Raw genomic sequence first — 22246 nt, forward strand, 5'->3', positions numbered from 1 at the left:
TTCTGCTAGAGGCCCTGCTTGGGGCCCTGCTAGATTCGCTGTAGCTTATCTGTCCCAGATCTATGGGTATATCTAGGGTCCTAGGGCCCCCTCGATATATCGGTGTTGGTGATGGTGGTGACGGTGGTGGTGGTATCCCGCTCGGGGGTGCCCATCTCGACGCGTTCGGTAGACCACCACCATGGGGGTTTGGGGCCTCCATAGCGGTTCCTGAGGCCTCAGGGGGCCTTTCTCGATCGATTGACGCGTTAAAATGACGTGTTTAGATTGGGTGTTGATTTTGATGTTCCCCCGAATTGATTTTGCTGGCTTGCCAAAGTTAGTATTACATGTAGTCATACATGGTGCTTAAGGGCCTATACCGAGAGAGTCGTCAGGCTTATTTCAAGATGATTCATCTAAATTGAACACACTAAGCGGAGTTGAGATAAAACAGTGGATGGTCTCTGCATTTGCACTCAAGTATAGGGAAAAAATTCCTCTAAAAGCAGCAGTATAAAAAGACCTATACTGAGACCTAATCTTGATTCACATACATTACCACTCCTAATTAAAGACTTCATCTTTCCGGCTGCTAGAAGATGTTGCTCCGAGGTAGAAGGAGGCAATCACATGTCAATTGGGCGTAAGAAGCATCTTGCCGCAACAATATCATCGCCTTCGAGGTTCTTTCCACCATGGACATTAGGGAGAACCGGTGATCCACGGCAGAAAGGGTTGCTGTAGTACGTCCGATTAGCACATGTTTCTCTAATTCAGTTCTTGACATACTCGTAGAGATCACAGGATATGTCGGCGCCCACCAAACCGCGAGGGTTCACTTTTATATATTCTGCTGGTTCAGGACTAAAAATCATATGTTAGTCTTTCTGTCCAGCTCACTGCACCTCAAAACGTACTAATTAAATGGTACACATGCTGTAGCATAAGAGGAGCTAATCGGCTGTACGTAATTACCGGCATAAATTAATGCCTATTGATCATTCTTAGTAAATTCGAAACTCAAAAATATACAGCGGTCTTAATCGCGTACCAGGTCAACGTCTAGGGCAAGAGCAGCGGGAAAAGCTGCAAGGGTGGAAACCAAAAGCTGAATATAGTGCATTGTAATGCTTAGAGGACGAGGTCCGGTTGGGAAGAACTGTGCTTGTTATTGTGTCACTGACTCAAACTCAGACACAGGGTTAATTTCATACACTGGGAATATTTCCCTCTTTTATACCCACTTATCCCGGCACATACGGATATGGATACATCATTCCTCATCATGTAGTGATTCATCTCGATGTTTTCCCCCATGGTTCGCCATATCTACAATTTCTGACCGGCTGAATAGGAAAGCCTAAATGGAGAATAATTCCACGAAGTCCTATGAGAAAATTCTCGTTGACATCACCACTATACAAGCTTCGTGAGTCGGATTGGGTATCAATAGACCACATGTTTTGGAAGCTAGACCTTTTAGGATTACATTCTCTAGATGTGTCGGATTTGGACAATACCAGACAAATGTACGCTCTTGTTCACCCATAGCGTGGCGCTTACATATCGTTAACTTTGCTCTAACTAGTTGCACTTGAGTGGTATGAAGAGGGTCAAAGTGCTGCGTGATACATCCCACGTTATCAACCATCTGAACAGGAGAATGTTGAATGTTGTGTTGCTTGTTGTTTTTGAATCGAGGGTGTGTCAGAAAAGTATCGAGCGTCACATTCGGAATGAATTCCGAATAGAAAGTATCATAGAACACAAGGTTTGTAGTGACCGCTGTTAAATCCGAACCTAAAATTGCAGGCTTGGTTCCAATTCCATGCGCCTGGGGTCGGCTTGGCATACCTGGTGGTTAATAGGTTTACCCAAATAGTAGGTAGTAGACCCGCTTGGACTCTCAAAGGTAAAACATAGTGACTTGAATGCTTCAATAGTTAGTTCCTATTCGTAGATAGGACAAAAGATAAGTAACTATAGTTAGATTGCCTCGTTTGGGTCAACCCTTTCTTTGTCAATATATGCCATCCTTGGAAATACACTGCCAACCGTAATAGGTTTTGAGGATGCCCTTGCATTCTAGAAGCGTATCGACTAGAGTACTAGTGATCATAGAGTTCTTATGTCTATATCACATTTGTTTCGCTGATTCACCGGACTGTATTGTATGTAGTTAGAGTATTAGGTTGCTTTAATTTAGTGACCGGTACAAATTGGTGTCAAGCCCATAAAATTATATCTATTTGCTAGGATCTTATCGTTCCAATGTTAGATTGGTGTGGGGGAGGCGTATATTGTAGAAGATATTGAACTTTTTCCTTCGGCCGAGTCTTGACATTGGTTTTCTAACTTAATCAGGAATCTGGAAGGTATGATCTGTGAGGAGACACCATTATATCATAGTTATTGTCATTATAACGGAGTAGCAAGTCAACGTGGGCCGTTTTCAGCCATGTTGCATCGGCATGCGCTGTCAATCGTAAACGTAATTGTGGAACATGACAGCTCCTAATCCGTCACATTCCGAACTATGCGCGCGGCCTTCAACGTGATTTGGACTGTTGTGCTGTATCAGTGCATCTATCGTGGACCGCAGTTGACAGCTCCATCATAATGCGTGGGATCCAGTATAGACAGAGTAGAAGGTAAAGTATATCTAGATACAGTTTGGTTTATAGAATAGAATTAAGTCATGGTTATGATAAGCCGGAGAAAGAACAAAAAGGGCAGATGGTATGATATTCGGCAAGAGGTTGTCACACTCAGACATAACTTTTAACAATCATGTCGCGAGCCAAACAAAAGTTTACAGACCATGCTCAAGAAGCTCATCGGTATGAAGGGTGGAGACATATTTCACCAGTTATTGATCCATAACGGTGTTGAACATATTTGTAAGTCATCACTGAGCTCAGCTCACTATTTATTTAGTCTATTTGTTTTATTTCCTTGCCATTCCCGAGTACTTATTGCTATGTAGTCGGCTATCCAGGGGGTGCTGTACTTACGCTTCTTGATGTAATCTATGGAAGCGACAAGTTACAGTTTATCCTTACTCGTCATGAACAAGGTGCAGGACACATGACGGATGGTTACGCTCAAGCCACAGGACGAACAGGAGTAGTTCTTGTGACATCCGGTCCAGGGACATCCAATTTAGCAACGGCCATGTTGAATGCGTTATTGGACGGAAATCCCATCGTGGTTATTTGCGGGCAGGTTGCGACCGATGCGCTAGGCACCAATGCATTCCAAGAAATCGATGTTCCAGCACTCGCCAAACCCTGTACTAAATGGGTTACTGTTGTGCAGAAGATAGAAGACCTTCCCTTCGTCGTTAGAGATGGCTTTCGAGCAGCCCATGGGAGGGTGGCCTGGACCGGTTCTCATTGCCATCCCTGTCGATGTGAGCAATGCTATTTTCGACAATGCTGCATTCGAGAAGGCATCGAAAGGTATACTGCGGAAATGGGCAAGTAGGGAAAGAATGGTACAGAAGTCCAGCCCCTGTACGCTGTTGCAAGGCACCATTGAGCGGGTAGCTAAACTGATCAACACCGCCGAACGGCCAGTTATTATCGCTGGCCATGGAGTATTGAATGTCCCCAGAGCTCCTTCGCGTATTTCCGAACTGTCAGAATTGGCACAAATTCCTGTCGCTACCACTCTGCTGGGGCTTGGTGGCTTTGACGAGACTTAAGGCTGAAGCCCTCCACATGGTTGGAACGCACGGAGCAGTATATGCAAACTATGCGGTGCAGAATGCAGACCTTATACTAGCCCTGGGAGCTCGACTGGACGAGCGGGTAGTAAGCGACCTAGAATCGTTCGCGCCGAAGGCTATGGAGGCAGAACAGAACAGTCGGGGTGGAATTATCCAATTCGATATCGAGCCCGACAACGTCAACAAGGTTGTTCAAGTAACAGAAGCTGTGCTTGGTGATTTAAATGATACCTTGCCGCTGTTGATCTTACATTTACGGAAAGGGAACCATCACGTTGCATGGCTCAAGCAAATCCAAGCATGGAAGAGGCAGTATCCCTAGGCCACCAAACTTGACGGCGCACATTCTACCTTCGCACGTTCCAATAGAAGTCAATCGACAGACCAACCTTTCATCCGTACCAACAATAGTAACCACTGGAGTGGGTCAGCACCAGATGTGGGCGACGCGATGCTATCGCTGGCGATCCCCTAGAACGCTCATAACCTCGGGCGATCTGGGGACAATGGGATTTGGGGTACCTGCAGCTATTGGTGCCAAGATAGGATGTACAGATTCCAAAGTTATTAATATAGACGGAGATGGGTCATTTAGCATGACAATGCAGGAGCTCTTAACCGCCTCACAGCACAATGTGAAGATAAAGGTCATTATTTTCAACAATGAGGAACAAAAGATGATGACTCAGTATCAGCGAACCTATTATAATGGCCGAGTGGCATTTTCACAGCTTAAAAAACCCTGACTTTGTGACTCTAGCACAGAGTTTCGGCTGTGAAGCGCGTCGATGCCATCTCGTCGAGGAGCTTGAAAGTAGCATTCACTGGCTTTTAGAGGTAGAATGTCCAGCGACCCTGGACGTTAATCTGGAGAGCGAACCTCCGATGCTTCCTATTGTACGTGTTGGGGTTTCCTTGGATACATTCATAATGGAGCAGGATTTCGAATATACGATAATCTGACTAGTTTAGATTATTCACTGTTTCTTGATTGGAGCAGGATATCATAAGTTACCGATGATTATGCTGACTTGGCTCGCTACTGTAGAACAGCTGGAGCATATGCAGCTCATGTAATGTTGTGACATTGCTTATGTGTCGAGAATGTAAAGCCCTCTTTCGCAAGAGCCGAAAGCCCTTGTCTTTGGGGGAGATGTTATGTCGTGGAGGATTATGTATGGCAGCTAAGGGTGTTACAGATTGGATAGTGTCATAGTGATTCGGCCCAGAAACCTACAGTATACCTGGCTCCAGACGCATGAACGAACCCCGGTCGCACGTACATAATGTGATGTCTGCTGTGTGCAATCAACCCGGACCGAAAAACAATCGCCTGGCCTAACAGTCTCATTTTTAGTAATAGATCTGTGCCGATAGGGGGCGTCCCGCGATATGAATGGTCTTCTGAGTACTAAGCAAGTGTAAGAGATATTGCCGGGGCCCAATATTCCCCAAGACTAAAAGATCGCATAATTCTGAATCTACGATTCAGAATGCCCTGAACACACCTATATAGCTTCCCGCCGTTACAGGAAGAACAAGAAAAACACCTTGTGTCTGTTTGAGTGCTAATATTCTTAGAATGCCTACGTAGCTTACCTGGTTGAGGTATATCCAGGCGAAGATAATCCGGGGGTTTACCAACATGTCATATTTCGACTCTTTGACTTAGTAATAAGAGCTGCCAAGTCAAGTTGACAACTGGCAACGCGCTTCAGACCGCGTTCTAGGCCTAGTGCCCCGATCTTTGTTTCCGATTCCTTTGTGTGCTAGGCAGTATAAATAGGGCCTTTAGGCCCCCTCTAAATGATCAAGACCTTATTTTTCATCTGATCTGACGCTTCATCAAGCCTCAACTCACAAGACGGGGTCACTGTTGGGTGAATAGAAACTGCCTCACTTGCATATCTACGGACCATAATTTCATTGGCTGGGAAGGTATAGGAGGTAATTAAGCGGGGATCAATAAGTATTGCCATACGTTCCAACTTGAAGCTTCATACTCCCCGCATCGCAAGGGACTTGGACAAAGCCCTATTATAATTATGCCAAACGATTTTACTTGCAAAGGGTACTTCTGTCTAACTCTCTCGTTCCTGTAGCTTACTTTCCACAAAAGCTCAGACACGACAGAACATATCAACAGTGGAGGTGAGGAGAATCACCAACGATCGAAGGAACCACTCTCATATATGCATGGCTCTAGAGAACATCTGTCCCCCGCATACTCTTATGAGAGATACCGAAGCCTCTACACCACACAGATCTTGTGCATAACATTTGAGTCCATCGCATCTTTTCGACACTAGCCTACCGCGCCAGCATGCCGTACATCATGGAAATCTACACCGACGGTGGCTGTAGAGGCAACGGCCGATCAGGAGCCATCGGTGCTGCCGCCGCCGTTTTCAAAAACAAATTTGGAAAATGCACCGGTTGGACAAGACCCTTACCCAAATATCCCGCACCCACAAACCAGCGGGCTGAAATCACGGCCATTATTCTTGCGCTGGAGACAGCCCTGGAAAAGCTCGAAGAGCTGGACACACGTCCGTACTTAGATGTCAAGATATATTCAGATTCCAGATACGCAATCGGGTGTATGACAAAATGGATCTATAAGTGGGCAAATAACGGATGGACCAATGCTGCAGGCAACGAAGTTGCGAATCGGGATCTGATTGAACAGGCCTCTGATCTTGACGATAGATTGAAAGAAGAAGGAGACGTGGAGTACATCTGGATTCCGAGGGAGAAGAATCAGACGGCGGATGAAATGTGCAATGATGAGATGGACGAACAATGCAGAAAGGCTGAAACCTCATCTGATGACTCTGATTATTATTATTATTGAATTGATTGCTAGTTGCGAGAGCATTGTTTTCACTCTGGGAGGATGATAGGCACAGGTCTGAACTGGTGGCTAGTCGCGTTTTACTTCAACGACATTACCAATACAGTATTTGTTGATTTTCAGGTACGATGATGTGGCCATAATATTCATCGAATAGCGCGTGGCTTGGACTTTACGGTTCCTCTGATTTGTAAGAAAGATATTGATATGTACAGGTGGTAAATTCTATCTCTGGCTGATACTTCATAATCTTGATCACGTTGAAACAAGAGCAACAAGCCAGGCGTTGACCAGCAACGGCCGCGGAATGTAGTATAAGTCTGAATAATAATAGCCTAGACACAAACATCGCTGAAGTGCCGTTTCACAAGCGGATGCGGAATTTATGGCAGCATCTCCCCGCGTTGTACACGATGATGTGGCCCATGTCGATTCGACCCTGGTCAAGATATCCCTGTTACATGCGCATGACCCCGTGCGTTGACCTCGGTTCTGCTGTTGATATTGCGGCGCAGTCATATTGCTTTAGTGCACCGACCGGACTAGGGTTCGTCGGTCTACTATTGGCAATCGATGCAGCGATCTTTTCATCCGGCCGGGTGGGGCCTGTTATTATGCCGCATGATTGAGAACAGCTGCTTTATCCAACAGCTTGCTTCTTTCTTTCTTGCCCATGATATTATTCTGGGCGCGACCTGTTCGTCGTTTGCCGAGCGTAAGAATGGCCCCTCAGCTCTTACGCGGTCCTGTTACCAGTCTCCTCATCGCGTTGATTCTCTGGATAGAGGGCGTCTCGGCCGAAAACTTCACTTTCCCAACAGAGTTTGGGAGTCGTTTTATTGTTGGGGACCAGGTCAATGTAACCTGGGATGTTGTCACGCCACGGATATCTTTATACGAATATTGTGGGAGAGAACAGTGGATTATTGCACGTAAGCGGTCTTCTCATGTTCTGCACTGTGTACCGTAAATAACTAATGAGATCAGAGAATGTCGTGAATAAATACAGTTATGTCTTGATAGCAAATCGGGACATCTATAAGGAGTCCGGATGCTACTTTGTACTTGAGTCTTTGAATTCTCTGGGCAAGCCTGATGGCCAGGACAATGTAACTAGTGTTGTCTTTGGAGTTGCGAAGAGGTACCATGATGATCCGTCGCCGACCTCGTACCATTTTGCCAGTACCTCGGCCTCATCTTTGACTGGTACTTCGACCCCGACAACAACGTCCTCAACTGAGTCGGCAGGTGCGGTTACAGCCACGGATGTGTCTGCTGCAACCCCATCTGCTGAACACAGCAGTGGCGGGCTTTCCTCAGCTGCGAAGATTGGCATCGGCTTAGGTATTCCATTGGGTTTTCTCCTAGTGGCCCTTGGTGTAGGGCTGTTCCATTTTATTCGACGGCGGAAAAGATTGAGAGGAAACTCGCCGGAAGCTTCTGAGCCGGTATGGCATCCTGATGGTACTACTCCTCTACCTGGTGGATTTATAGATGGAGGTAATACTACCAAGAATGTGCGCGGATCTCACACAGACACGATTATCTCAGAGCTGTCATCGGAGAACTACAGGACGCGAGACGAAAGGCAGACCACTGAGGTCAATGAGTTGATGGGTGTTGAGAGGAGTGAACTGGATTAATAGTATTGAATATGATAAGTATTAGTATAATTTTAGTATATAATGAATCTGGACTCACTCCCCGCCCATCTAGCCCGGGGTATCATAAGCATTTAGGGGAGCATCGTTAGCATTGATGAACAAAAACATAACTCAGGAAGCCCGGGTTGTAGAAGATATTTTAATATTTACCCCCAAAGCCTCATCTGCCAACAATATAGCAGGAGACATACCATTGTTTGCTCTAGAGATGAACATTGACCGTCACCTCTCAGGTAGAGACTCCCATGTTTGCCATAGCCGCACTTATCCCCGCTAAGCTATATTCCAATCTCATTCGGTTACACCGCTCCTCGGTAACGAAAATAGTTGCCTTGATCCGGTTATGTTTTATAGTTCCTTGATTTGTCTTCTCAAGTGGCTCGTATGCTGTTTATTCTTGTGGGGATGTACTTCTTGCACCCCATGCCCAACTAGTTAAAAGGGGGCATCGTACTATCAGCTAGGTAATACATCCTGAGATTGTGGTTATGCCATGCAATTAACTGAAGCTTGGTGTCTGGTAAGTACCCGATAGAAGATATAATAACCCTAATCGAGCACATTTACTCCGTACATCTCGGCACAAGCTGGGAAGAATTTCTCGTCGCACGCAGAATACCCTAAAGGTTTAATCATATCTGTGGTGTATAGATAAACTCCGTATTTTTTGCCTTAATTAAAACAGCCCAGACAGTTATTAACAGGCGAGAGTTCAAACTAGCGAAGAATGCACCTTGATCATCGCCTGCTCTCAATCTCTAAACAGTAGATGTGTGTCTTTCCAAAGAAGCATCTTATCTCCGAGCCAGATCTCCGAGGATAATCCCGAGAATAGGGGAAAACACTGAACGTAAAGTCCGAGTTTTCGCCTCCCTCGCGGACATGATTCCCATTTTCGGTAATGAGCTGTACGTACGCCTCAACCTCAGCCTCAGCTACCATCTATCTATGACTCCGTCGTCATCTGTGATTTGTACATATGCTGTCTGCCTAGGTGGCAAATCAGCATGATATACGTATACCAAGCTGACTCATAGTCGCCTGCGTAGGTATAAATATCGCAATAAGACAATGACATCTTTGGCCAAACACAAACAGATCTTACAAGTTCAAGATCAATCAAAACATACAATCATACGACTCAAACTGGCAAACATGAAATATTCATGCCATTTCCATCAACCTCCCCAAACATGGGAGATGGATGTCTCTATGCTAGAGGATCATCCCTTCTTTGCTCACCACCATCCTCCTCGGTATGAGGACCTCTTTGAGAAGAGACATGGGAAGCACTTCAAAGGCAAGATGCATAAACCGTGGAAGGGTATGAAGGATATAGGAGATGATGAATTCCCTGAAATGCCCAGGTTTGGATTCGGCGGCCGTGGTGGTCGTGGAGGTCGTCATCATCCTCACCATCCTCATCATCACCATCCGTATGCATTTGGATTTGCTGGCCATCATGGCCATGGAAAATTCCACCCCCATCCCCATGGACATGACTCTGACCATGAACTCGAACCTGAGCATGGGTTCAACCCATGGACTAAGCATGACAGACCCGGACCCGGCCATCCCGGCCAATCTGGCTTCCACCACCATCACCCTCACCACAAACGAAGCGGTCCAGGCCCCCACTTTCACTCTCGGGGAAAGTTCCACCATCAAGGCCGAGGAGGTCCAGGACATGGACGGGGCCTAGGAAAGAGACACGGAAAAGGAAAAGATTTCCATCATTTTGACAAGTTCCACCATACACACCCTCTCATCCGCGCACACCATCACTCACGCGACACAGCCAGTTTCACACCTCCAGTGGATGTCTTTGTTACAGCTACCCAAACTATCGTTCATGCTTCGCTACCTGGAGCTCAAAAGTCGGATCTGAGTGTTGGATATGATGCTTCGCGCTCTATGCTTCGGATCGCTGGTGTTGTGCATCGACCTGGTGTTGATGAGGAATTATATAGGACTCTGTTGGTTGGAGAGAGAGGACGTCACTTGGGGGCATTTGACAGGGAAGTACCAGTTTCCCATGGCGCTATGGTTGAGGGAATCCAGTCTCGATTGGAGGATGGAGTTTTGAAGGTTGTACTGCCTAGGGTTGAGGGGGAGGAAGGTCAGCACGGCAATGAGGTGGAGGTGGAGATGGTGAATGCTGAGAAGGAATTGTCGACCCCGGATGGGTCTGATACTGAAGGGGAGGAGGAAGAAGAATGTGAGATTGAGGATGAGACGGCTGAGAAGGAGTTTGTTCAGGTTGATATTCAGTGATTTCGGATTTTCTTTTTGTTGCTTTTTGATCATGTTATTGGGGAAATCATAACTACATAGGGTAGGATAGCTAATTTGAACATTCTATCCTAAATCACACATTACACTGGCACATAACATTATCGTAGTTCACTGGCCGTAACAGTTTGCTTAAAGTTCTATTAGCAATTGGCAATTCTATCATGGACGAGAGGGTGTGGGTTTTACCAACGTGCCTTCCTTTGGTTTCTGGTATCGAGCCGCACAGGATAAGTTGGGAACCTTTAGGTAGTACTAAGTCTGGGAGATAGGGGTATCCTCCGACGAATCATAAGGTTTGTTACTTTTTTTATCTTCTTGTAAGAGCCTCACACGGCAATTTTAGGGCCATCGAGGGGTTGGCGTTATACAGCTATCTTATTATGTAAGATTGGAAACCCAGTAAAATATTCTTTTTGAATAAGTAAATCGCTACCATAGATTTCGCTTGTTTCTATTATTTTATAGGACTGGTTATATCCCAATATACTATGAAAGACATGACCGTGGAAGTAGAATAGCCTGCAAGAGAGTCATTTAGTGCAAGGTACGGAATTCGTGAGATATTCGTGAATCTATTGAGATCCTCCACAATCATCCTTTGAGATGAAAATACGTAACCGAAAGAGAAGCAGAAGTCGCAAACCACGCCGCTAACGTGAAGGCTGCAGAAACGTCATGTGAAGCGAGTGAGTATATAAACCCCAACAATGCACTCGAGAGCATCACCAAGAGGGCAAGCCATGCAACCGCAGCTTTGTTTAGGCCTTCGATGATGTTAATACCCCATAGAGTAAGAAAGCGCTTACCTGGCACCGAGTCATTGGGGTCAACTTTTTGGTATCAGTGGGCTGTGTCTATAGCAGATGGTATTTATCTAGTGCGTTTATCTGACGAATAATTACCATATATGACTGGACAAAGCTTTGACAGCGCAGTGCAGGTTCTTGCTTGACAAGGACAACTTTAGCCTAACCTGGTGGCTGGAGGATCATTATTGTGGAACCCTGCGCAAGGCTGTGTCTCAAGTCGATAATAGAAGCTACATACTAGTTTCCATGAGTAGGGTCAATGAATAATTTAATCCTAGTGCACGAACATCTATCACAGGAAGGTAGCGCAAGAGAAAGACAAATTCCAGCAGTAGTCAGAATAAAGAAACTGTTTATTGAAGCTTTACATGATACCAAAGCTATATACAAGAGAAAACGCCAATCGCAGGTATCCAAAACAGGAAGAACCGCCGCAGAGTAATGCCATGATGCCAAATTGAAGATGAAGGACAGAGCAGAAACTTAGACCAAAACGCTTGAGCCATCGTTCTTCTTGCAAGAGCAGGAAGAAGAACCAGCGGCAATTTGAGACGGCGTTCTAGCATAGCTAGGAGGCACATCCAGTACAGGATTGCGAGTAAAGAAGTGACGAGGGCGGAGAAGCAATGTCATAGGCTCTGCCGGCATGATAGGGTAATCCTCAGGAGCCGGGAAGTGCGTCAGTCCGAAGGTGTGCCACAGCACAACATCCGTGTTGTCAATGGAGCTATTCGGGCCAGCCTCCTCGATCCAGGCAGGTAAACCCTGAGAGGGTTCACCGGAGGTCTGAGGAACGTGGCGACCAGCAGGGTGAATTTGGTCATCAGAATCTTTTATAGAAGTTAGTCTCTATCGATAACCATGCAGAGGCCTAGGGTGGGTAATCTTACATTTAGTAACATGGACGGCATGTCTAGCGAAACCAGCTCGCTTCCAGACCAAGGAGCCCTCCTTAGGGAGCAGTGGGGGAACCTCGCGGCTGACCAGCTTATAGCACACGGGCTTCTTGCTGTAAGCGTTTAATTTGTTGGTGTTGGCAATCTCCCAAGTCCGTCCAGTGAAGCCATCGTAGTCGGACATGGCCTCAAGGGGAGTGGTGAACTTGGTCTTCTTGGCGTAGAAAGCATTACCGTACTTGTTCTCGGCGCTTCCGACTTCACCTTCGCCACGGACAGCGTCGACTTGGAAGACCGTGTTGTTCGGTCCATCAATGTTGGCGTCGACACGCAGACAGAACAAATGCTGGTGGTTGTGCGCATTCACACCTGGGTAGACCTCAGTACCCCAACCCTTGGTGTCCTCTCCAGGGTTCATTGCATAGGTATTGAGAATACCAGTCAATTTGATGTCCAATTGCACGGTACCATCCTGGTGGAAAATCCAGTATACGCAGTATTCGTAATTGGCAGCAGTGAAGATATGGGAAATAATCAATTTACGACCACGGGTGACGATGATGGATTCATCCCGGAAGTCGGTGTGTTTGAAGAGAATGCCTGCGTCTTCCTCGTGAATGCAAATGGCATTCTTCACGATGGTGCTAGCTCCAGCGCGGTTGACGAACGCGGCATCCATATAGTGAATTGCTCCTTTGCAGTCACATCCAAGAGACAAACTGTTCGTCATGTATCCACCACCGTATTCGCCAAGGTCAAAAGCGTGTTTACGCTGGTGCGGATGCTCCGGATTTCCATATGGCACCACCATCTCTCCGAGTGACAGACGATAGAAAACAGGGCGAACATTCCCCTTGTCATTAAAAGTGATGTTGTTAAGCACAATACCTTCACGGTAGTTGAAGCCGACGTGGATGTTCCAGTTTTGCCACTCGATGTGCCGCCCATTGACTGTGAAAGACACACCCTCAGGCTGGGTGATGTGAATGGGCTTCAGATCTGTCCTAAATCCACCTTCCTTTTCGATCGCTGCGGGGTGGTAGTTGTTGGGGGCTGCTTTGCTGAGTGGCCGCCGCACTGGTGGGACATCAATGTGAATAATCTGCTTAGTCTCGGCATTGAAGATGGGACAGAAGTCCAAAGGATACGTGTACTGGGAATCATCCATATGGGGTCTATAGTACATGAGGGCTTGCTGGAGGCGGACACCGGTACCGAAACGCTCATCGTAACCAATTGTCCAGGCTAAACATGTGTTAGTTGATCCAAGAAACAGGGTTTAGTCCCCTTCTGCTCCGTTTGATCCGGGAAGACTTACGGTCACAGTACACCTTATGCATGTCCTCCTTCGGGATGCCAATAATGGCACACTGTTCAATAACCTTGGGGTCCTTGCGAACAATGTGCTCGACTTCTTGCAAGTCTTCCATAGTAATCAAGGGCTGCACACCGGGAGTATGCTTCCACTCAATGACTTTCTTTTGGTCCAAGTCGACAATTCCGTCGTAGATCTTGCCACCAGGCGCAATAGCAACAACATCAGCGGCTCTCATAGGACGGGGAGCCTTCTCGGGGTTTGCCAGCCAGGCCATCATCTCTGCCTTGCGAGGCTCCCACAGAGTGACGGCATTGAAGTTGACCTTGCCATGTGCTTCGCGGACGAGAGCAACGGCGGTATCAATCTCAACTGTTGAGAGGGGGTCAAAAGGGTGAGGAGGCGGAGACGAAGCGCTGACCTGCAAGGTCAGCTGCTGAAGCCGGTCGAGGACCATGGTTTAGGTAAGTCGTAGAATAGTTGGGGGATGATTGTATAGAGATTATCAGAGAAGTTCAAGTAGGAGGTCGTGCACCAGGTTATATAGTTTGGTTAAAGTCCCCGAGTATCAATGTCGGTGTAACCCACAACTAGAGAGAGAATCTGAGAAAGTGACACACCACAGCGAAGAAACTGTCCATGGCAAAGAAGGGGGGACCCTTGCTTTTTAAGTTACAGCATGACTGGGTTTCGCAACGCACTGAGCTGCCTCACTTGATAATCTGGGGAAGCCGATAAGCGCCATGACGCGATAAGACCCGGATCGCCCTTCCCAATCTGGTATAGCGGGGTGCATCTCAAGCAGCAGCGGAAAGCATCCGTTGGAACTCGGATCGAGACTCGTGTTGGAAAGCGGGGAAGCAATCGGATATCATTACTTCTATCATGACAGATGGTCTTCAATTAGGTCACACTGTCCACGCAAGGGAGGGTCCAATTCCTTTGGTGGCCGTTGATCCGCCGACTGGAGACGTGTTCTGTCGGATATGATATGCTAATCTGTCAATTCGTAGTGTAACAGAAACTAGGTACATACATTCCTATAATATCGCTACGGCTATAGAAGGGAACCCAAGTATGCAATTGGGAAGGAAGGGCTCGAGGCGCCTGTGAAACGAGAATCATATTCCAGCCATATAACGAACACCGTACACCCTGCGCAAACACCCCCGTCTCCCAGACAATGTGAAGCATCTCAGGCGACGAACCGTGAAATGTGAGACCTAAACAACGAGAAAATGCGACTCAAAAATATAAGAAGAGATAGAGGCACCGCCGTAGTGCGACATGCTATGTACATCCGTCATATCGTATCCATCCTGCAACCCCCCGCCATGAGAAAGAGACAAAAGCAATCGCTGTGAATGAGGTAAAGGGTAAATGAGACAAATAGCGTCCAGGGATCTGGAGAACATTCCCGAGAGGGAAAAGCCACTCGACAGTTCCCAGGAAGATTTCAGACACACAAAGCCTATACAAAGAGACCAAACAAAAGGGAAAGATACAGAGGAACAATGATGCAAAGCATATCATAAACTCCCCCAACCAAATCTAACACCCATTGACAAATGAGATCTTAGCTAAATGACTTTCATGCTTTCCCAACTTGAAATTGTCCCAAGACTCCGCCGACAGCGCCAGGCGTCAGTGCGCCGAGCCCCTGGTGCTGGGGTGTACCGGCATTCGGTGTGCTCGGCGTGCCAGCAGCAGAGTAGATCGTAGCCCCGTTGAGATTGGGCGTCTGATGGGACATCTGATACAGTAACGCTGGCATCTGACCGTTCAGCCCCCAGATTTGTCCAGAGTATTTGGACTCGTCAATGCTGCCGTTGAAGACCAACTGTCGCATCTTCCAATAAATTTCGCCGGTGACAAGCGAATCGGAGCCCGCCTGATGAGCAATACCAACCCGTTTGACACCCAATTCGTCGGCAATATCTTGAAGTCCAGACTTTTGACCAAGGTTGTTGAGAATCTGGGCGGCGGCTGGTGTCAGAGGCGTATCATTGACAGCCTGGTTGCGTCCGGCATGCTTCATCAAGTATTTAATATCATACAGCGACGGGAAGAAGATATTGAGAAGTTTGTGGAATTCCTCCTCGTTCTCGGGTAGAGGCTTGCAGAGCATGATCTTCATTAAGTAGCCAAAATCGTAGCCGGAGTGGAATGAAACCCAATGAACGTCATCCAGCAGGACGAGGCCTGAGCTGATCAAAAGCGCACCGAACTCGAAGGGATCGATGCCGTTCTTGTCATGCATGGAGAAATCGATCCCGGCTTTGGCGAGCATTGCCGTAGACTCTTGTGCGTACATGTCATCCTCCAACGAAAAGCGGAAGTTGAATTGCCAGGTGCAGGGGGCCGGCACCAGACTGTTACCGAGGGGTTGTCCATTTGCATCCATAGCATTGGGCGGGGGGACCTCTCCTTCGGTAGAGAACAGGGTTATTCCTAGCTGAATCATCTTCAAGAGATCGACGTTGCACCGGAGAGTCTGATAATGGTAGTCCGCTTTGTTCGTAAACGCTCCGATGGGACGTGCAACAATACCGGGGAACTCGGTATCCTAAGTTGTCGTTAGCTTTTTAGATCTCAGAGACTAGGTAAAAATTGCCGCTCCGAGGATCGTTTGGCGATCCAAATCCCCGAAACCACCCAGTCGCAGTCTCACCATGCTAATATATGGATACTTCTCCACCAACTGGCGTAGTACGGCCATTTCTTGGGCCAAGTTGTGCTTCCATACATCCCGTATCCTTGTCTTCACAGCGCCCGCTTTGGCATCAAGTGCTAACCGACCGTCATGAGCTTGATGGAGTTGCTGTTGCTGCATCTGGGCCCCTCTCGCGAAGCCCATCTGAGCCGCATGGCTGGCAAGACCGGTGCCGCCGCCATCTGCGGCACCGCCGAACCCAGCAACAGACATGCCATTTGTAATTCCGGTTCCAGAGAGCGTAAAAGGATTGATATTGGTATTCGGGTTGCCGGCGGCGAAACCAGGATGGCCGCCAAGGGAGGGAGGCGGAAGAGCTGTGTTAGCCGACTGGGCATGAGCCGGATGGTGTTGAGGTTGCTGTTGTTGTTGAAGGTGGGCTTGTTGTAAGTGTGTGTAGGGGGCACTTAGGCCAGTAGGCCCGTATCTGCCGACAGGTGGTGGCATGCTGTAGACTGTAATGTGGACAGCTCGTCATGCATTTGAAATGTGATGGGGGGTTGGGTGAGTCGAGTGATCGGGCCTTTTTCGCGCTGGACGGACAAGGCGCTCACTCACAGGTCGAGTCGAGAAGGCGGAGAGCTTCTTTGGCCTCTCCGTATTCGGCTTAGCGCGCCAAGCCTCAACTTCTACGTTCCTGTACAGCTTCAACTTCGCTCCCACTCCCGCCCATTCAATCAAAAGTCATCTTGTTCCCTTCTGTTCCCCACCTTCCATTGTACCCCGGAACCTGCGGACTCGGGTGTCGAACCTCTTGTACTTTCGCTCGCTTACCCATTGACACCGACTTTTCTCAGTCCTCCTTCTCATCCGCTCACCATGGCCGGCACGAACCCCACCGGTTTCGACATCAAGGAATTCAAGGCCGCCGCTTCCCCCCGGTCGGTCTGGGCAAAGAAGGACCCCTGGGCTCGCTAGTGCGTCTCACGCGTGATCCCTCTGCAATGGCTCTTACTAACCTATCCGCAGTGAGACCTGGAGATACACCGGCCCCTTCAGCCGCTTCAACCGTTTCAAGGGCCTCTTCCCCGGCCTCGGTATTGCCAGCGTTGCCTTCGCCGGATACTGCGCATACGAGGCCGTATTCATGAAGCACGACGACCACCACGGCGAGAGCCACCACTAAACCAACCCAACTGAAGTCAATGCTTGGGAGGGATATCTCGACGAATTGCCGACCGATATCGATGGGTTAAAAAGACAAGGATACCCCGGATTGCAGACGAAGACGTCCGCATACCAGTAGAGGTTGCGGCATTTGGGTTTCATACTAGGGAGCGTGATGTGGTGAATCTGTGCTGGAGACGCTCGGACGAGCGAGAAATAAAGTATTCTGATGGTCATGACGTGCGCCCTTGCTCTACAGTCGGCGCTTGGGTTGTTTGGAATTTGTCCGGTGTACATAGTATCTATCTGGTTTTCGTTATATCAAGACTGTATTTTTTTCATTATAGTGCGGGATTTATCTGGAAGTATAGCACTTGAGCTTAGTAATTACTGTACAACTAACATGATGTGCTGGCTCGCAATAGCTGTCAACGGGACTTGTGATTTGAAACATGTATGGTTTGAAAATCGCGCTAATAGATAGATTCATTTTTGACTGACTAGATTACTCTTCGAAGACGAATGAGATGCCATCGTCACCGGCCGTAACGACACGCTTTCCATCCAGACTTTGGGTAAAGGCCATAACGCCACCGGATTGCTCACCCTCCGAGTTCTCCGTGAGAGGCAAGTGACCCTTCCATTCCTTCAACAGGCCCTGTGCGGCAGCTGCAGTGCCACCGCGCGCATCCCACCGCTTTACGATACCGTCCATGCCGACAGAAGTGAGGAGCCACGGCTGGCCCTGTCCAGATGCAGCAGATGCAATCGGACCACGGGGAGGCAAGGGGGCTGGGGCAGAGCGACTCTGAAGAAATTCGACCTTGACAACGGCACCCTCATGTGCCTCCTTGATGTGGCGACGGACAGCGAAGCGATGGGCGGTGTCGAACAGGGCTATCGATCCATCTACCGAGCCCGCAGCGAGGAGACTCAGAGGAGGGGAAGAGAATGACAAAGTCTCAATACCATCAGACTGAGCCTGAAGAGAGGCCAGGATAGTACCAGCAGCAGCACCGGTTGACTGAGAGGCAGCCGCCTTGCCCTTCGCTTTAGATGCTGCAGCGCCACCAGACGCAAGACGAGGAAGACCGACAATCTTGATTTGACCTTCCGCACCGCCAACAGCGGCGAATCCACCGCCTGGCGCAACCGCGACCGAGTAAAGTCCTCCATCAACTGCAAACCGCTGGTCCTCTGGGGTCAATCCGACAACGGCACTGGTACCAGCAGAGTAAGAGATTCCGGCGCCGGCGGCAGCACCAAAGACATCATACACATAGAAGCTGCCATCCTCCGAGACGGTCGCGAGCAGCTTTCCATCGGGCGTCCAGGCACCCGCGGTACAGGATGCGGTGTGCTGGAAGAACGTCTGGATGATCGAGATGGGCTGAGCGGTGTCGTTGTGATCAATGCGAAATACCCAAGCGCTACCGTCGTTTGCTCCCATAGCAATGACATTGCTATTCTCCTCGTCACCCTTCTCGCACGGGCACACAGCAAGCCAGTTGATTTCCTCTACTTCCTGCGCCTCTGCGACAAACTCCCAAGCCTGGCCAGTCAACTGGGGAGTAGTATCGCGCCATACACGCAGCTGGCCATCCAGACCTGCGGTCACGGCATATTCACCCTTGGGTTCAGTGAACGCAACTGCGTTGACGGTATCCTTGTGACCTTCAATCTTAGCAATAGGCTGCAGAGACTCCCGCTCCTTTTTCGGTTGAGGGTTCGACTCGTAACTCTGTGGGAGCAGAGGACGCTCGGTATTTGGTGTGGAATCGAAGATGTATGCGGTATCGTCGCCGGAGCCAGTGAGAACAATAGAGTTGTGGATAGGGTGCTGAGCAATGCAGAAGAGCGAATCCGAGTGAAGATCGAAATGAGCGGAAGAGTCGTTCTCTAGGGTGATTTCCTCCTGTTCGTAGGTCATGGGCTCGTCGCCGTCCTCACCGTCGGAGTCCATGGGATGGTCCTCATCGCGCTGGAAGATTTCCTCCGCCTCGTCAGCCTCCACGTAGGCATCTTCCGCCTCGCGGTGGGGATCTTGAGAAGAAGACATTGTGCAGGTTATATCGTATCGTAAAAACGCCGAATACTATTGGCTTGGAGGGGTAGTATAATGCGAGGGAAAGATGCAATTGCAGGTCTTTCTGGGCTGGGGACTGATATATAATTAGTTTCCCTTCCAGGCCTGTACGTCGCAGAATAAAAATAAAAACTTTGCGACAATTGGCGAGCTGCGAGGAGATTTTTAGCTGATCAGTAAATTATGGCGATAAGGCCCCGCGCTTAGAAATTCGATAAATTCTCCCCGCGCCCAAGTCAAACACTGCAAACAGTTAACCTAAGTCGCCGATTGCTTTATAATCGTAATGCTTCACGAATCGCCATGAATGTTCCAAAATATTATTGTGGACCATACAACTCATGACAATAAAATACTTATCTGTTTCGCCGCGATAGGTTAAGTCATAATTCTATTCCACCCACACGATCTGCTGGCTTCTCAAGCCTGCTTTCCTACAAGTAACAACTTGAACTAAGTTCTCCCGCATCGTGCATGAAGGGATAATATATATCTCAGTGGTAGTAAGAGGAGAATAGCCTGGATTAATCAACCATACTTACGTATACTAGTGTGCTATTGGGAATTCGACTAATGTAACTTAGAAGAATGCTATGATGGTTAATATATACTACAAGAGCATGTAGATGCAGAGTATAAGTAATGAAATCTATTCTGATCTAGGCTAACCATGAAATCTTACACCGTCTACAGCTTGGCACCAGCGCGCCTGCGTTCCTCCTTCTCTTGGTCCCGAAGCAAACGACGCAAGATCTTGCCACTGGGGCTCTTGGGGACAGCATCAACGAAGCGAATACCGCCCTTCAACCACTTATGCCGAGCCTTGTGTTCTTCCACATACTTCTTGATCGACTGTGTCGTCTTCTCATCATCCTTATCAGCTGAGGCTGATTTGACGACGATAGCCTTAGGAACTTCGCCGGCAGCTTCGTCGGGAATAGCAATGACGGCACAGTCAGCGACGGCAGGATGCGTGAGTAGGTGGGCCTCAAGCTCGGCAGGGGCGACTTGCAAACCCTGAAGTTTTTATCAGCGGGGGCATTCAACAATTGCATCGTCATGGTACAGAAGAACAAACCTTGACCTTAATTAACTCCTTGATACGGTCAACAATAAACACATGCTCGGTTCCCTTTGGGCTCAAGCGGAAAACAGCTTCATCACCAGTGCGCATCCATCCGTTTTCAAAGGTTTCTTGGTTAGCCTTTTCATTGTTGAGGTATCCTAGTACCACACTCGGACTGCGAACCACAAGTTCACCTGGAGTGTCGTAGCTTGTGATTTCCTGGCCTTCTGGGGAAACGATGCGTGCTTCAACACCAGGGATGAGGTTACCAGAGGACCCAAGGAAGACGTCGGTGGGGTGAGTCGAGGCCACGACCGTGCATGTCTCGGTTAGACCTGTAGGAAAGCATTAGTTTACTGCGTATATTCTTGCTGATACCCAATTGAAGCTTACCGTAGCCTTGACGAACGATAACACCGGGATACATCTTTTGGAAATCTTCGGCTGTTTCCATACCCAGAGGAGCTGCTCCAGTGAATAACGACTTCACCGAGCTGAGGTCGTACTTCTTGCAAATCTCGTGGTTTCGGAGCATGGTAATGATGATTGGGGGGACCTAACGAATATATTAGTAGCTGAAAACTACAATAGTCGACGGCGTACGAACCAAGAAAAGAGACCCGATTTTGAAGTTTTGAATAGCGGCAAGGTATGACTTCAGCTCGAACTTTGGTAACACAATCACCTGGTCGCCTCTATAGGGCCCGGTATGACACATAACCACCAAGGCATAGATATGACTTTGGGGGAGGAGACCTAGCGCGACTTCGGTATGTGGGGGACCTCCTGGTGCGGCGAGGGCATCTCGATGGGTCTTCTCGAAAGCGGAGATCTGCAAAACGTTTGCGATAACGTTCTTATGAGAAATCATCACTCCTTTCTGTGATCAATGGTCAGTATCCCTCGGCCCATAACTGATTGTGCTATACACATACAGGTAAACCAGATGTTCCACTGGAATAACATAAGAATGCGGTTCGGCGAGCACCCTCTCCAGGGCTCCAGTTGAGCCTCTCTAGCTTAGGAAGTGATTTCCCTGCCTCAATGAGTTGAGAGACTGTCTTGTATTGCGCAGGGATGCTTGCGCCACCGGTAAGTTGAGCGGGAACTTCAAGCAGATAGATACGGTCCCTCGGGAATCCAGCCAAGGACGCCGCCTCCAGGGCAGTGGACAGCAAAGGAACACAGGTGAATAGAGCTTTCGCTTGGGAATCAACCAACTGATGCTTCAGTTCGGGCGCAGAATAAGCCGCGTTGGCGGGCGAAACAACTCCTCCCAACTGATGGGTTGCCCAGGACAAGGGAAGTGTATCAATCTGGATGAGGGGGTGATTAGAAGTGAAGGTCTCTCTATACTTTATTTCCAGAACGTACCGTGTTCACGCTGAAGACTGCCAGTGTCTTGTCCCATTCCGTACCCTGATTCGGGGCCCAGTTGAACTCCTTCGCTAGTGCTCGAGCTAAATAATCGACTCGCTCCGCCACCTGGACTCCTGAGTAGGATTTCCCAGTAATTCCACAAGTGAAGGGGTCTCTCGACTTTTGTAGCGGATTTCTCCCATATTGATCGTTGAGCATAAATTCGCTGATAGCGATACTATCAGGGATTGCGGGTAATTCTCCCGTTCCTTTCTGCGGAGTGAAGACCATTTTGGTAGGGGACAGTATTGCGATGGAGATCTATGCAAAGAAAAAAAAGACAAAGAAGAGAGCTATGTGAAAGAATAAA

General features: G+C 48.3%; 8 protein-coding genes across 8 annotated transcripts; 4 read left to right on the forward strand and 4 right to left on the reverse strand.

The window, feature by feature from the left end:
* Positions 1–602: 602 nt before the first annotated feature.
* Positions 603–1161, reverse strand: BDV27DRAFT_136596 (uncharacterized protein). Its single transcript, XM_032068800.1, has 4 exons — positions 1034–1161; positions 900–973; positions 772–846; positions 603–720 (listed from the first exon to the last, which is right to left on the reverse strand). The coding sequence occupies exons 1-4, from the start codon at positions 1103–1105 to the stop codon at positions 609–611; spliced, it is 333 nt and encodes a 110-aa protein (XP_031922214.1). The 5' UTR covers positions 1106–1161; the 3' UTR covers positions 603–608.
* Positions 1162–2803: 1642 nt separating this feature from the next.
* On the forward strand, positions 2804–4675 carry BDV27DRAFT_149830 (thiamine pyrophosphate-binding protein; the record flags this gene model as incomplete). The annotated part of the gene is made up of 6 exons (XM_032071128.1): positions 2804–2882; positions 2969–3370; positions 3513–3643; positions 3690–3952; positions 4020–4400; positions 4444–4675. 6 exons carry the CDS (start codon positions 2804–2806, stop codon positions 4673–4675), a joined length of 1488 nt encoding a protein of 495 aa, XP_031922215.1.
* Positions 4676–5660: 985 nt separating this feature from the next.
* On the forward strand, positions 5661–6629 carry BDV27DRAFT_136600 (ribonuclease H family protein). Its single transcript, XM_032068801.1, has 2 exons — positions 5661–5681; positions 5815–6629. The coding sequence occupies exon 2, from the start codon at positions 6036–6038 to the stop codon at positions 6564–6566; it is 531 nt and encodes a 176-aa protein (XP_031922216.1). The 5' UTR covers positions 5661–5681; positions 5815–6035; the 3' UTR covers positions 6567–6629.
* A 658-nt stretch (positions 6630–7287) lies between these two features.
* On the forward strand, positions 7288–10504 carry BDV27DRAFT_149832 (Hsp20/alpha crystallin family protein; the record flags this gene model as incomplete). The annotated part of the gene is made up of 3 exons (XM_032071129.1): positions 7288–7498; positions 7554–8183; positions 9345–10504. 3 exons carry the CDS (start codon positions 7288–7290, stop codon positions 10502–10504), a joined length of 2001 nt encoding a protein of 666 aa, XP_031922217.1.
* A 1227-nt stretch (positions 10505–11731) lies between these two features.
* BDV27DRAFT_58281 (peroxisomal copper amine oxidase) lies at positions 11732–14294 on the reverse strand. Its single transcript, XM_032077003.1, has 3 exons — positions 13549–14294; positions 12225–13475; positions 11732–12164 (listed from the first exon to the last, which is right to left on the reverse strand). Exons 1-3 carry the CDS (start codon positions 14000–14002, stop codon positions 11818–11820), a joined length of 2052 nt encoding a protein of 683 aa, XP_031922218.1. The 5' UTR covers positions 14003–14294; the 3' UTR covers positions 11732–11817.
* A 264-nt stretch (positions 14295–14558) lies between these two features.
* BDV27DRAFT_136606 (CCR4-NOT core DEDD family RNase subunit POP2) lies at positions 14559–16781 on the reverse strand. The gene is made up of 2 exons (XM_032068802.1): positions 16217–16781; positions 14559–16111 (listed from the first exon to the last, which is right to left on the reverse strand). The coding sequence occupies exons 1-2, from the start codon at positions 16703–16705 to the stop codon at positions 15137–15139; spliced, it is 1464 nt and encodes a 487-aa protein (XP_031922219.1). The 5' UTR covers positions 16706–16781; the 3' UTR covers positions 14559–15136.
* Positions 16782–16949: 168 nt separating this feature from the next.
* BDV27DRAFT_136607 (NADH dehydrogenase [ubiquinone] 1 beta subcomplex subunit 3) lies at positions 16950–17792 on the forward strand. The gene is made up of 2 exons (XM_032068803.1): positions 16950–17175; positions 17228–17792. Exons 1-2 carry the CDS (start codon positions 17078–17080, stop codon positions 17382–17384), a joined length of 255 nt encoding a protein of 84 aa, XP_031922220.1. The 5' UTR covers positions 16950–17077; the 3' UTR covers positions 17385–17792.
* A 78-nt stretch (positions 17793–17870) lies between these two features.
* Positions 17871–22167, reverse strand: BDV27DRAFT_149836 (uncharacterized protein; the record flags this gene model as incomplete). Its single annotated transcript, XM_032071130.1, has 7 exons — positions 17871–19408; positions 20153–20468; positions 20530–20852; positions 20911–21073; positions 21125–21397; positions 21453–21833; positions 21892–22167. 7 exons carry the CDS (start codon positions 22165–22167, stop codon positions 17871–17873), a joined length of 3270 nt encoding a protein of 1089 aa, XP_031922221.1.
* Positions 22168–22246: the final 79 nt, after the last annotated feature.

Source organism: Aspergillus caelatus (assembly GCF_009193585.1).
Source record: "Aspergillus caelatus strain CBS 763.97 unplaced genomic scaffold BDV27scaffold_282, whole genome shotgun sequence".
Classification (NCBI taxonomy): Eukaryota; Fungi; Ascomycota; class Eurotiomycetes; order Eurotiales; family Aspergillaceae; genus Aspergillus; species Aspergillus caelatus.

Coding starts and splice junctions, on each gene's coding strand:
- BDV27DRAFT_136606 (XM_032068802.1), bottom strand. CDS start 16,705: ATGCCACCACCTGTCGGCAGATACGGGCCTACTGGCCTAAGTGCCCCC. Junction 16,112..16,216: donor AGTATCCATATATTAGCATG/GTGAGACTGCGA, acceptor ACGACAACTTAG/GATACCGAGTTCCCCGGTAT.
- BDV27DRAFT_136600 (XM_032068801.1), top strand. CDS start 6,036: ATGCCGTACATCATGGAAATCTACACCGACGGTGGCTGTAGAGGCAAC.
- BDV27DRAFT_136596 (XM_032068800.1), bottom strand. CDS start 1,105: ATGCACTATATTCAGCTTTTGGTTTCCACCCTTGCAGCTTTTCCCGCT. Junction 974..1,033: donor TTGCCCTAGACGTTGACCTG/GTACGCGATTAA, acceptor AATGATCAATAG/GCATTAATTTATGCCGGTAA. Junction 847..899: donor GCATGTGTACCATTTAATTA/GTACGTTTTGAG, acceptor TATGATTTTTAG/TCCTGAACCAGCAGAATATA.
- BDV27DRAFT_136607 (XM_032068803.1), top strand. CDS start 17,078: ATGGCCGGCACGAACCCCACCGGTTTCGACATCAAGGAATTCAAGGCC. Junction 17,176..17,227: donor AAGGACCCCTGGGCTCGCTA/GTGCGTCTCACG, acceptor ACCTATCCGCAG/TGAGACCTGGAGATACACCG.
- BDV27DRAFT_58281 (XM_032077003.1), bottom strand. CDS start 14,002: ATGGTCCTCGACCGGCTTCAGCAGCTGACCTTGCAGGTCAGCGCTTCG. Junction 13,476..13,548: donor GCATAAGGTGTACTGTGACC/GTAAGTCTTCCC, acceptor ACACATGTTTAG/CCTGGACAATTGGTTACGAT. Junction 12,165..12,224: donor TGCCGTCCATGTTACTAAAT/GTAAGATTACCC, acceptor CTTCTATAAAAG/ATTCTGATGACCAAATTCAC.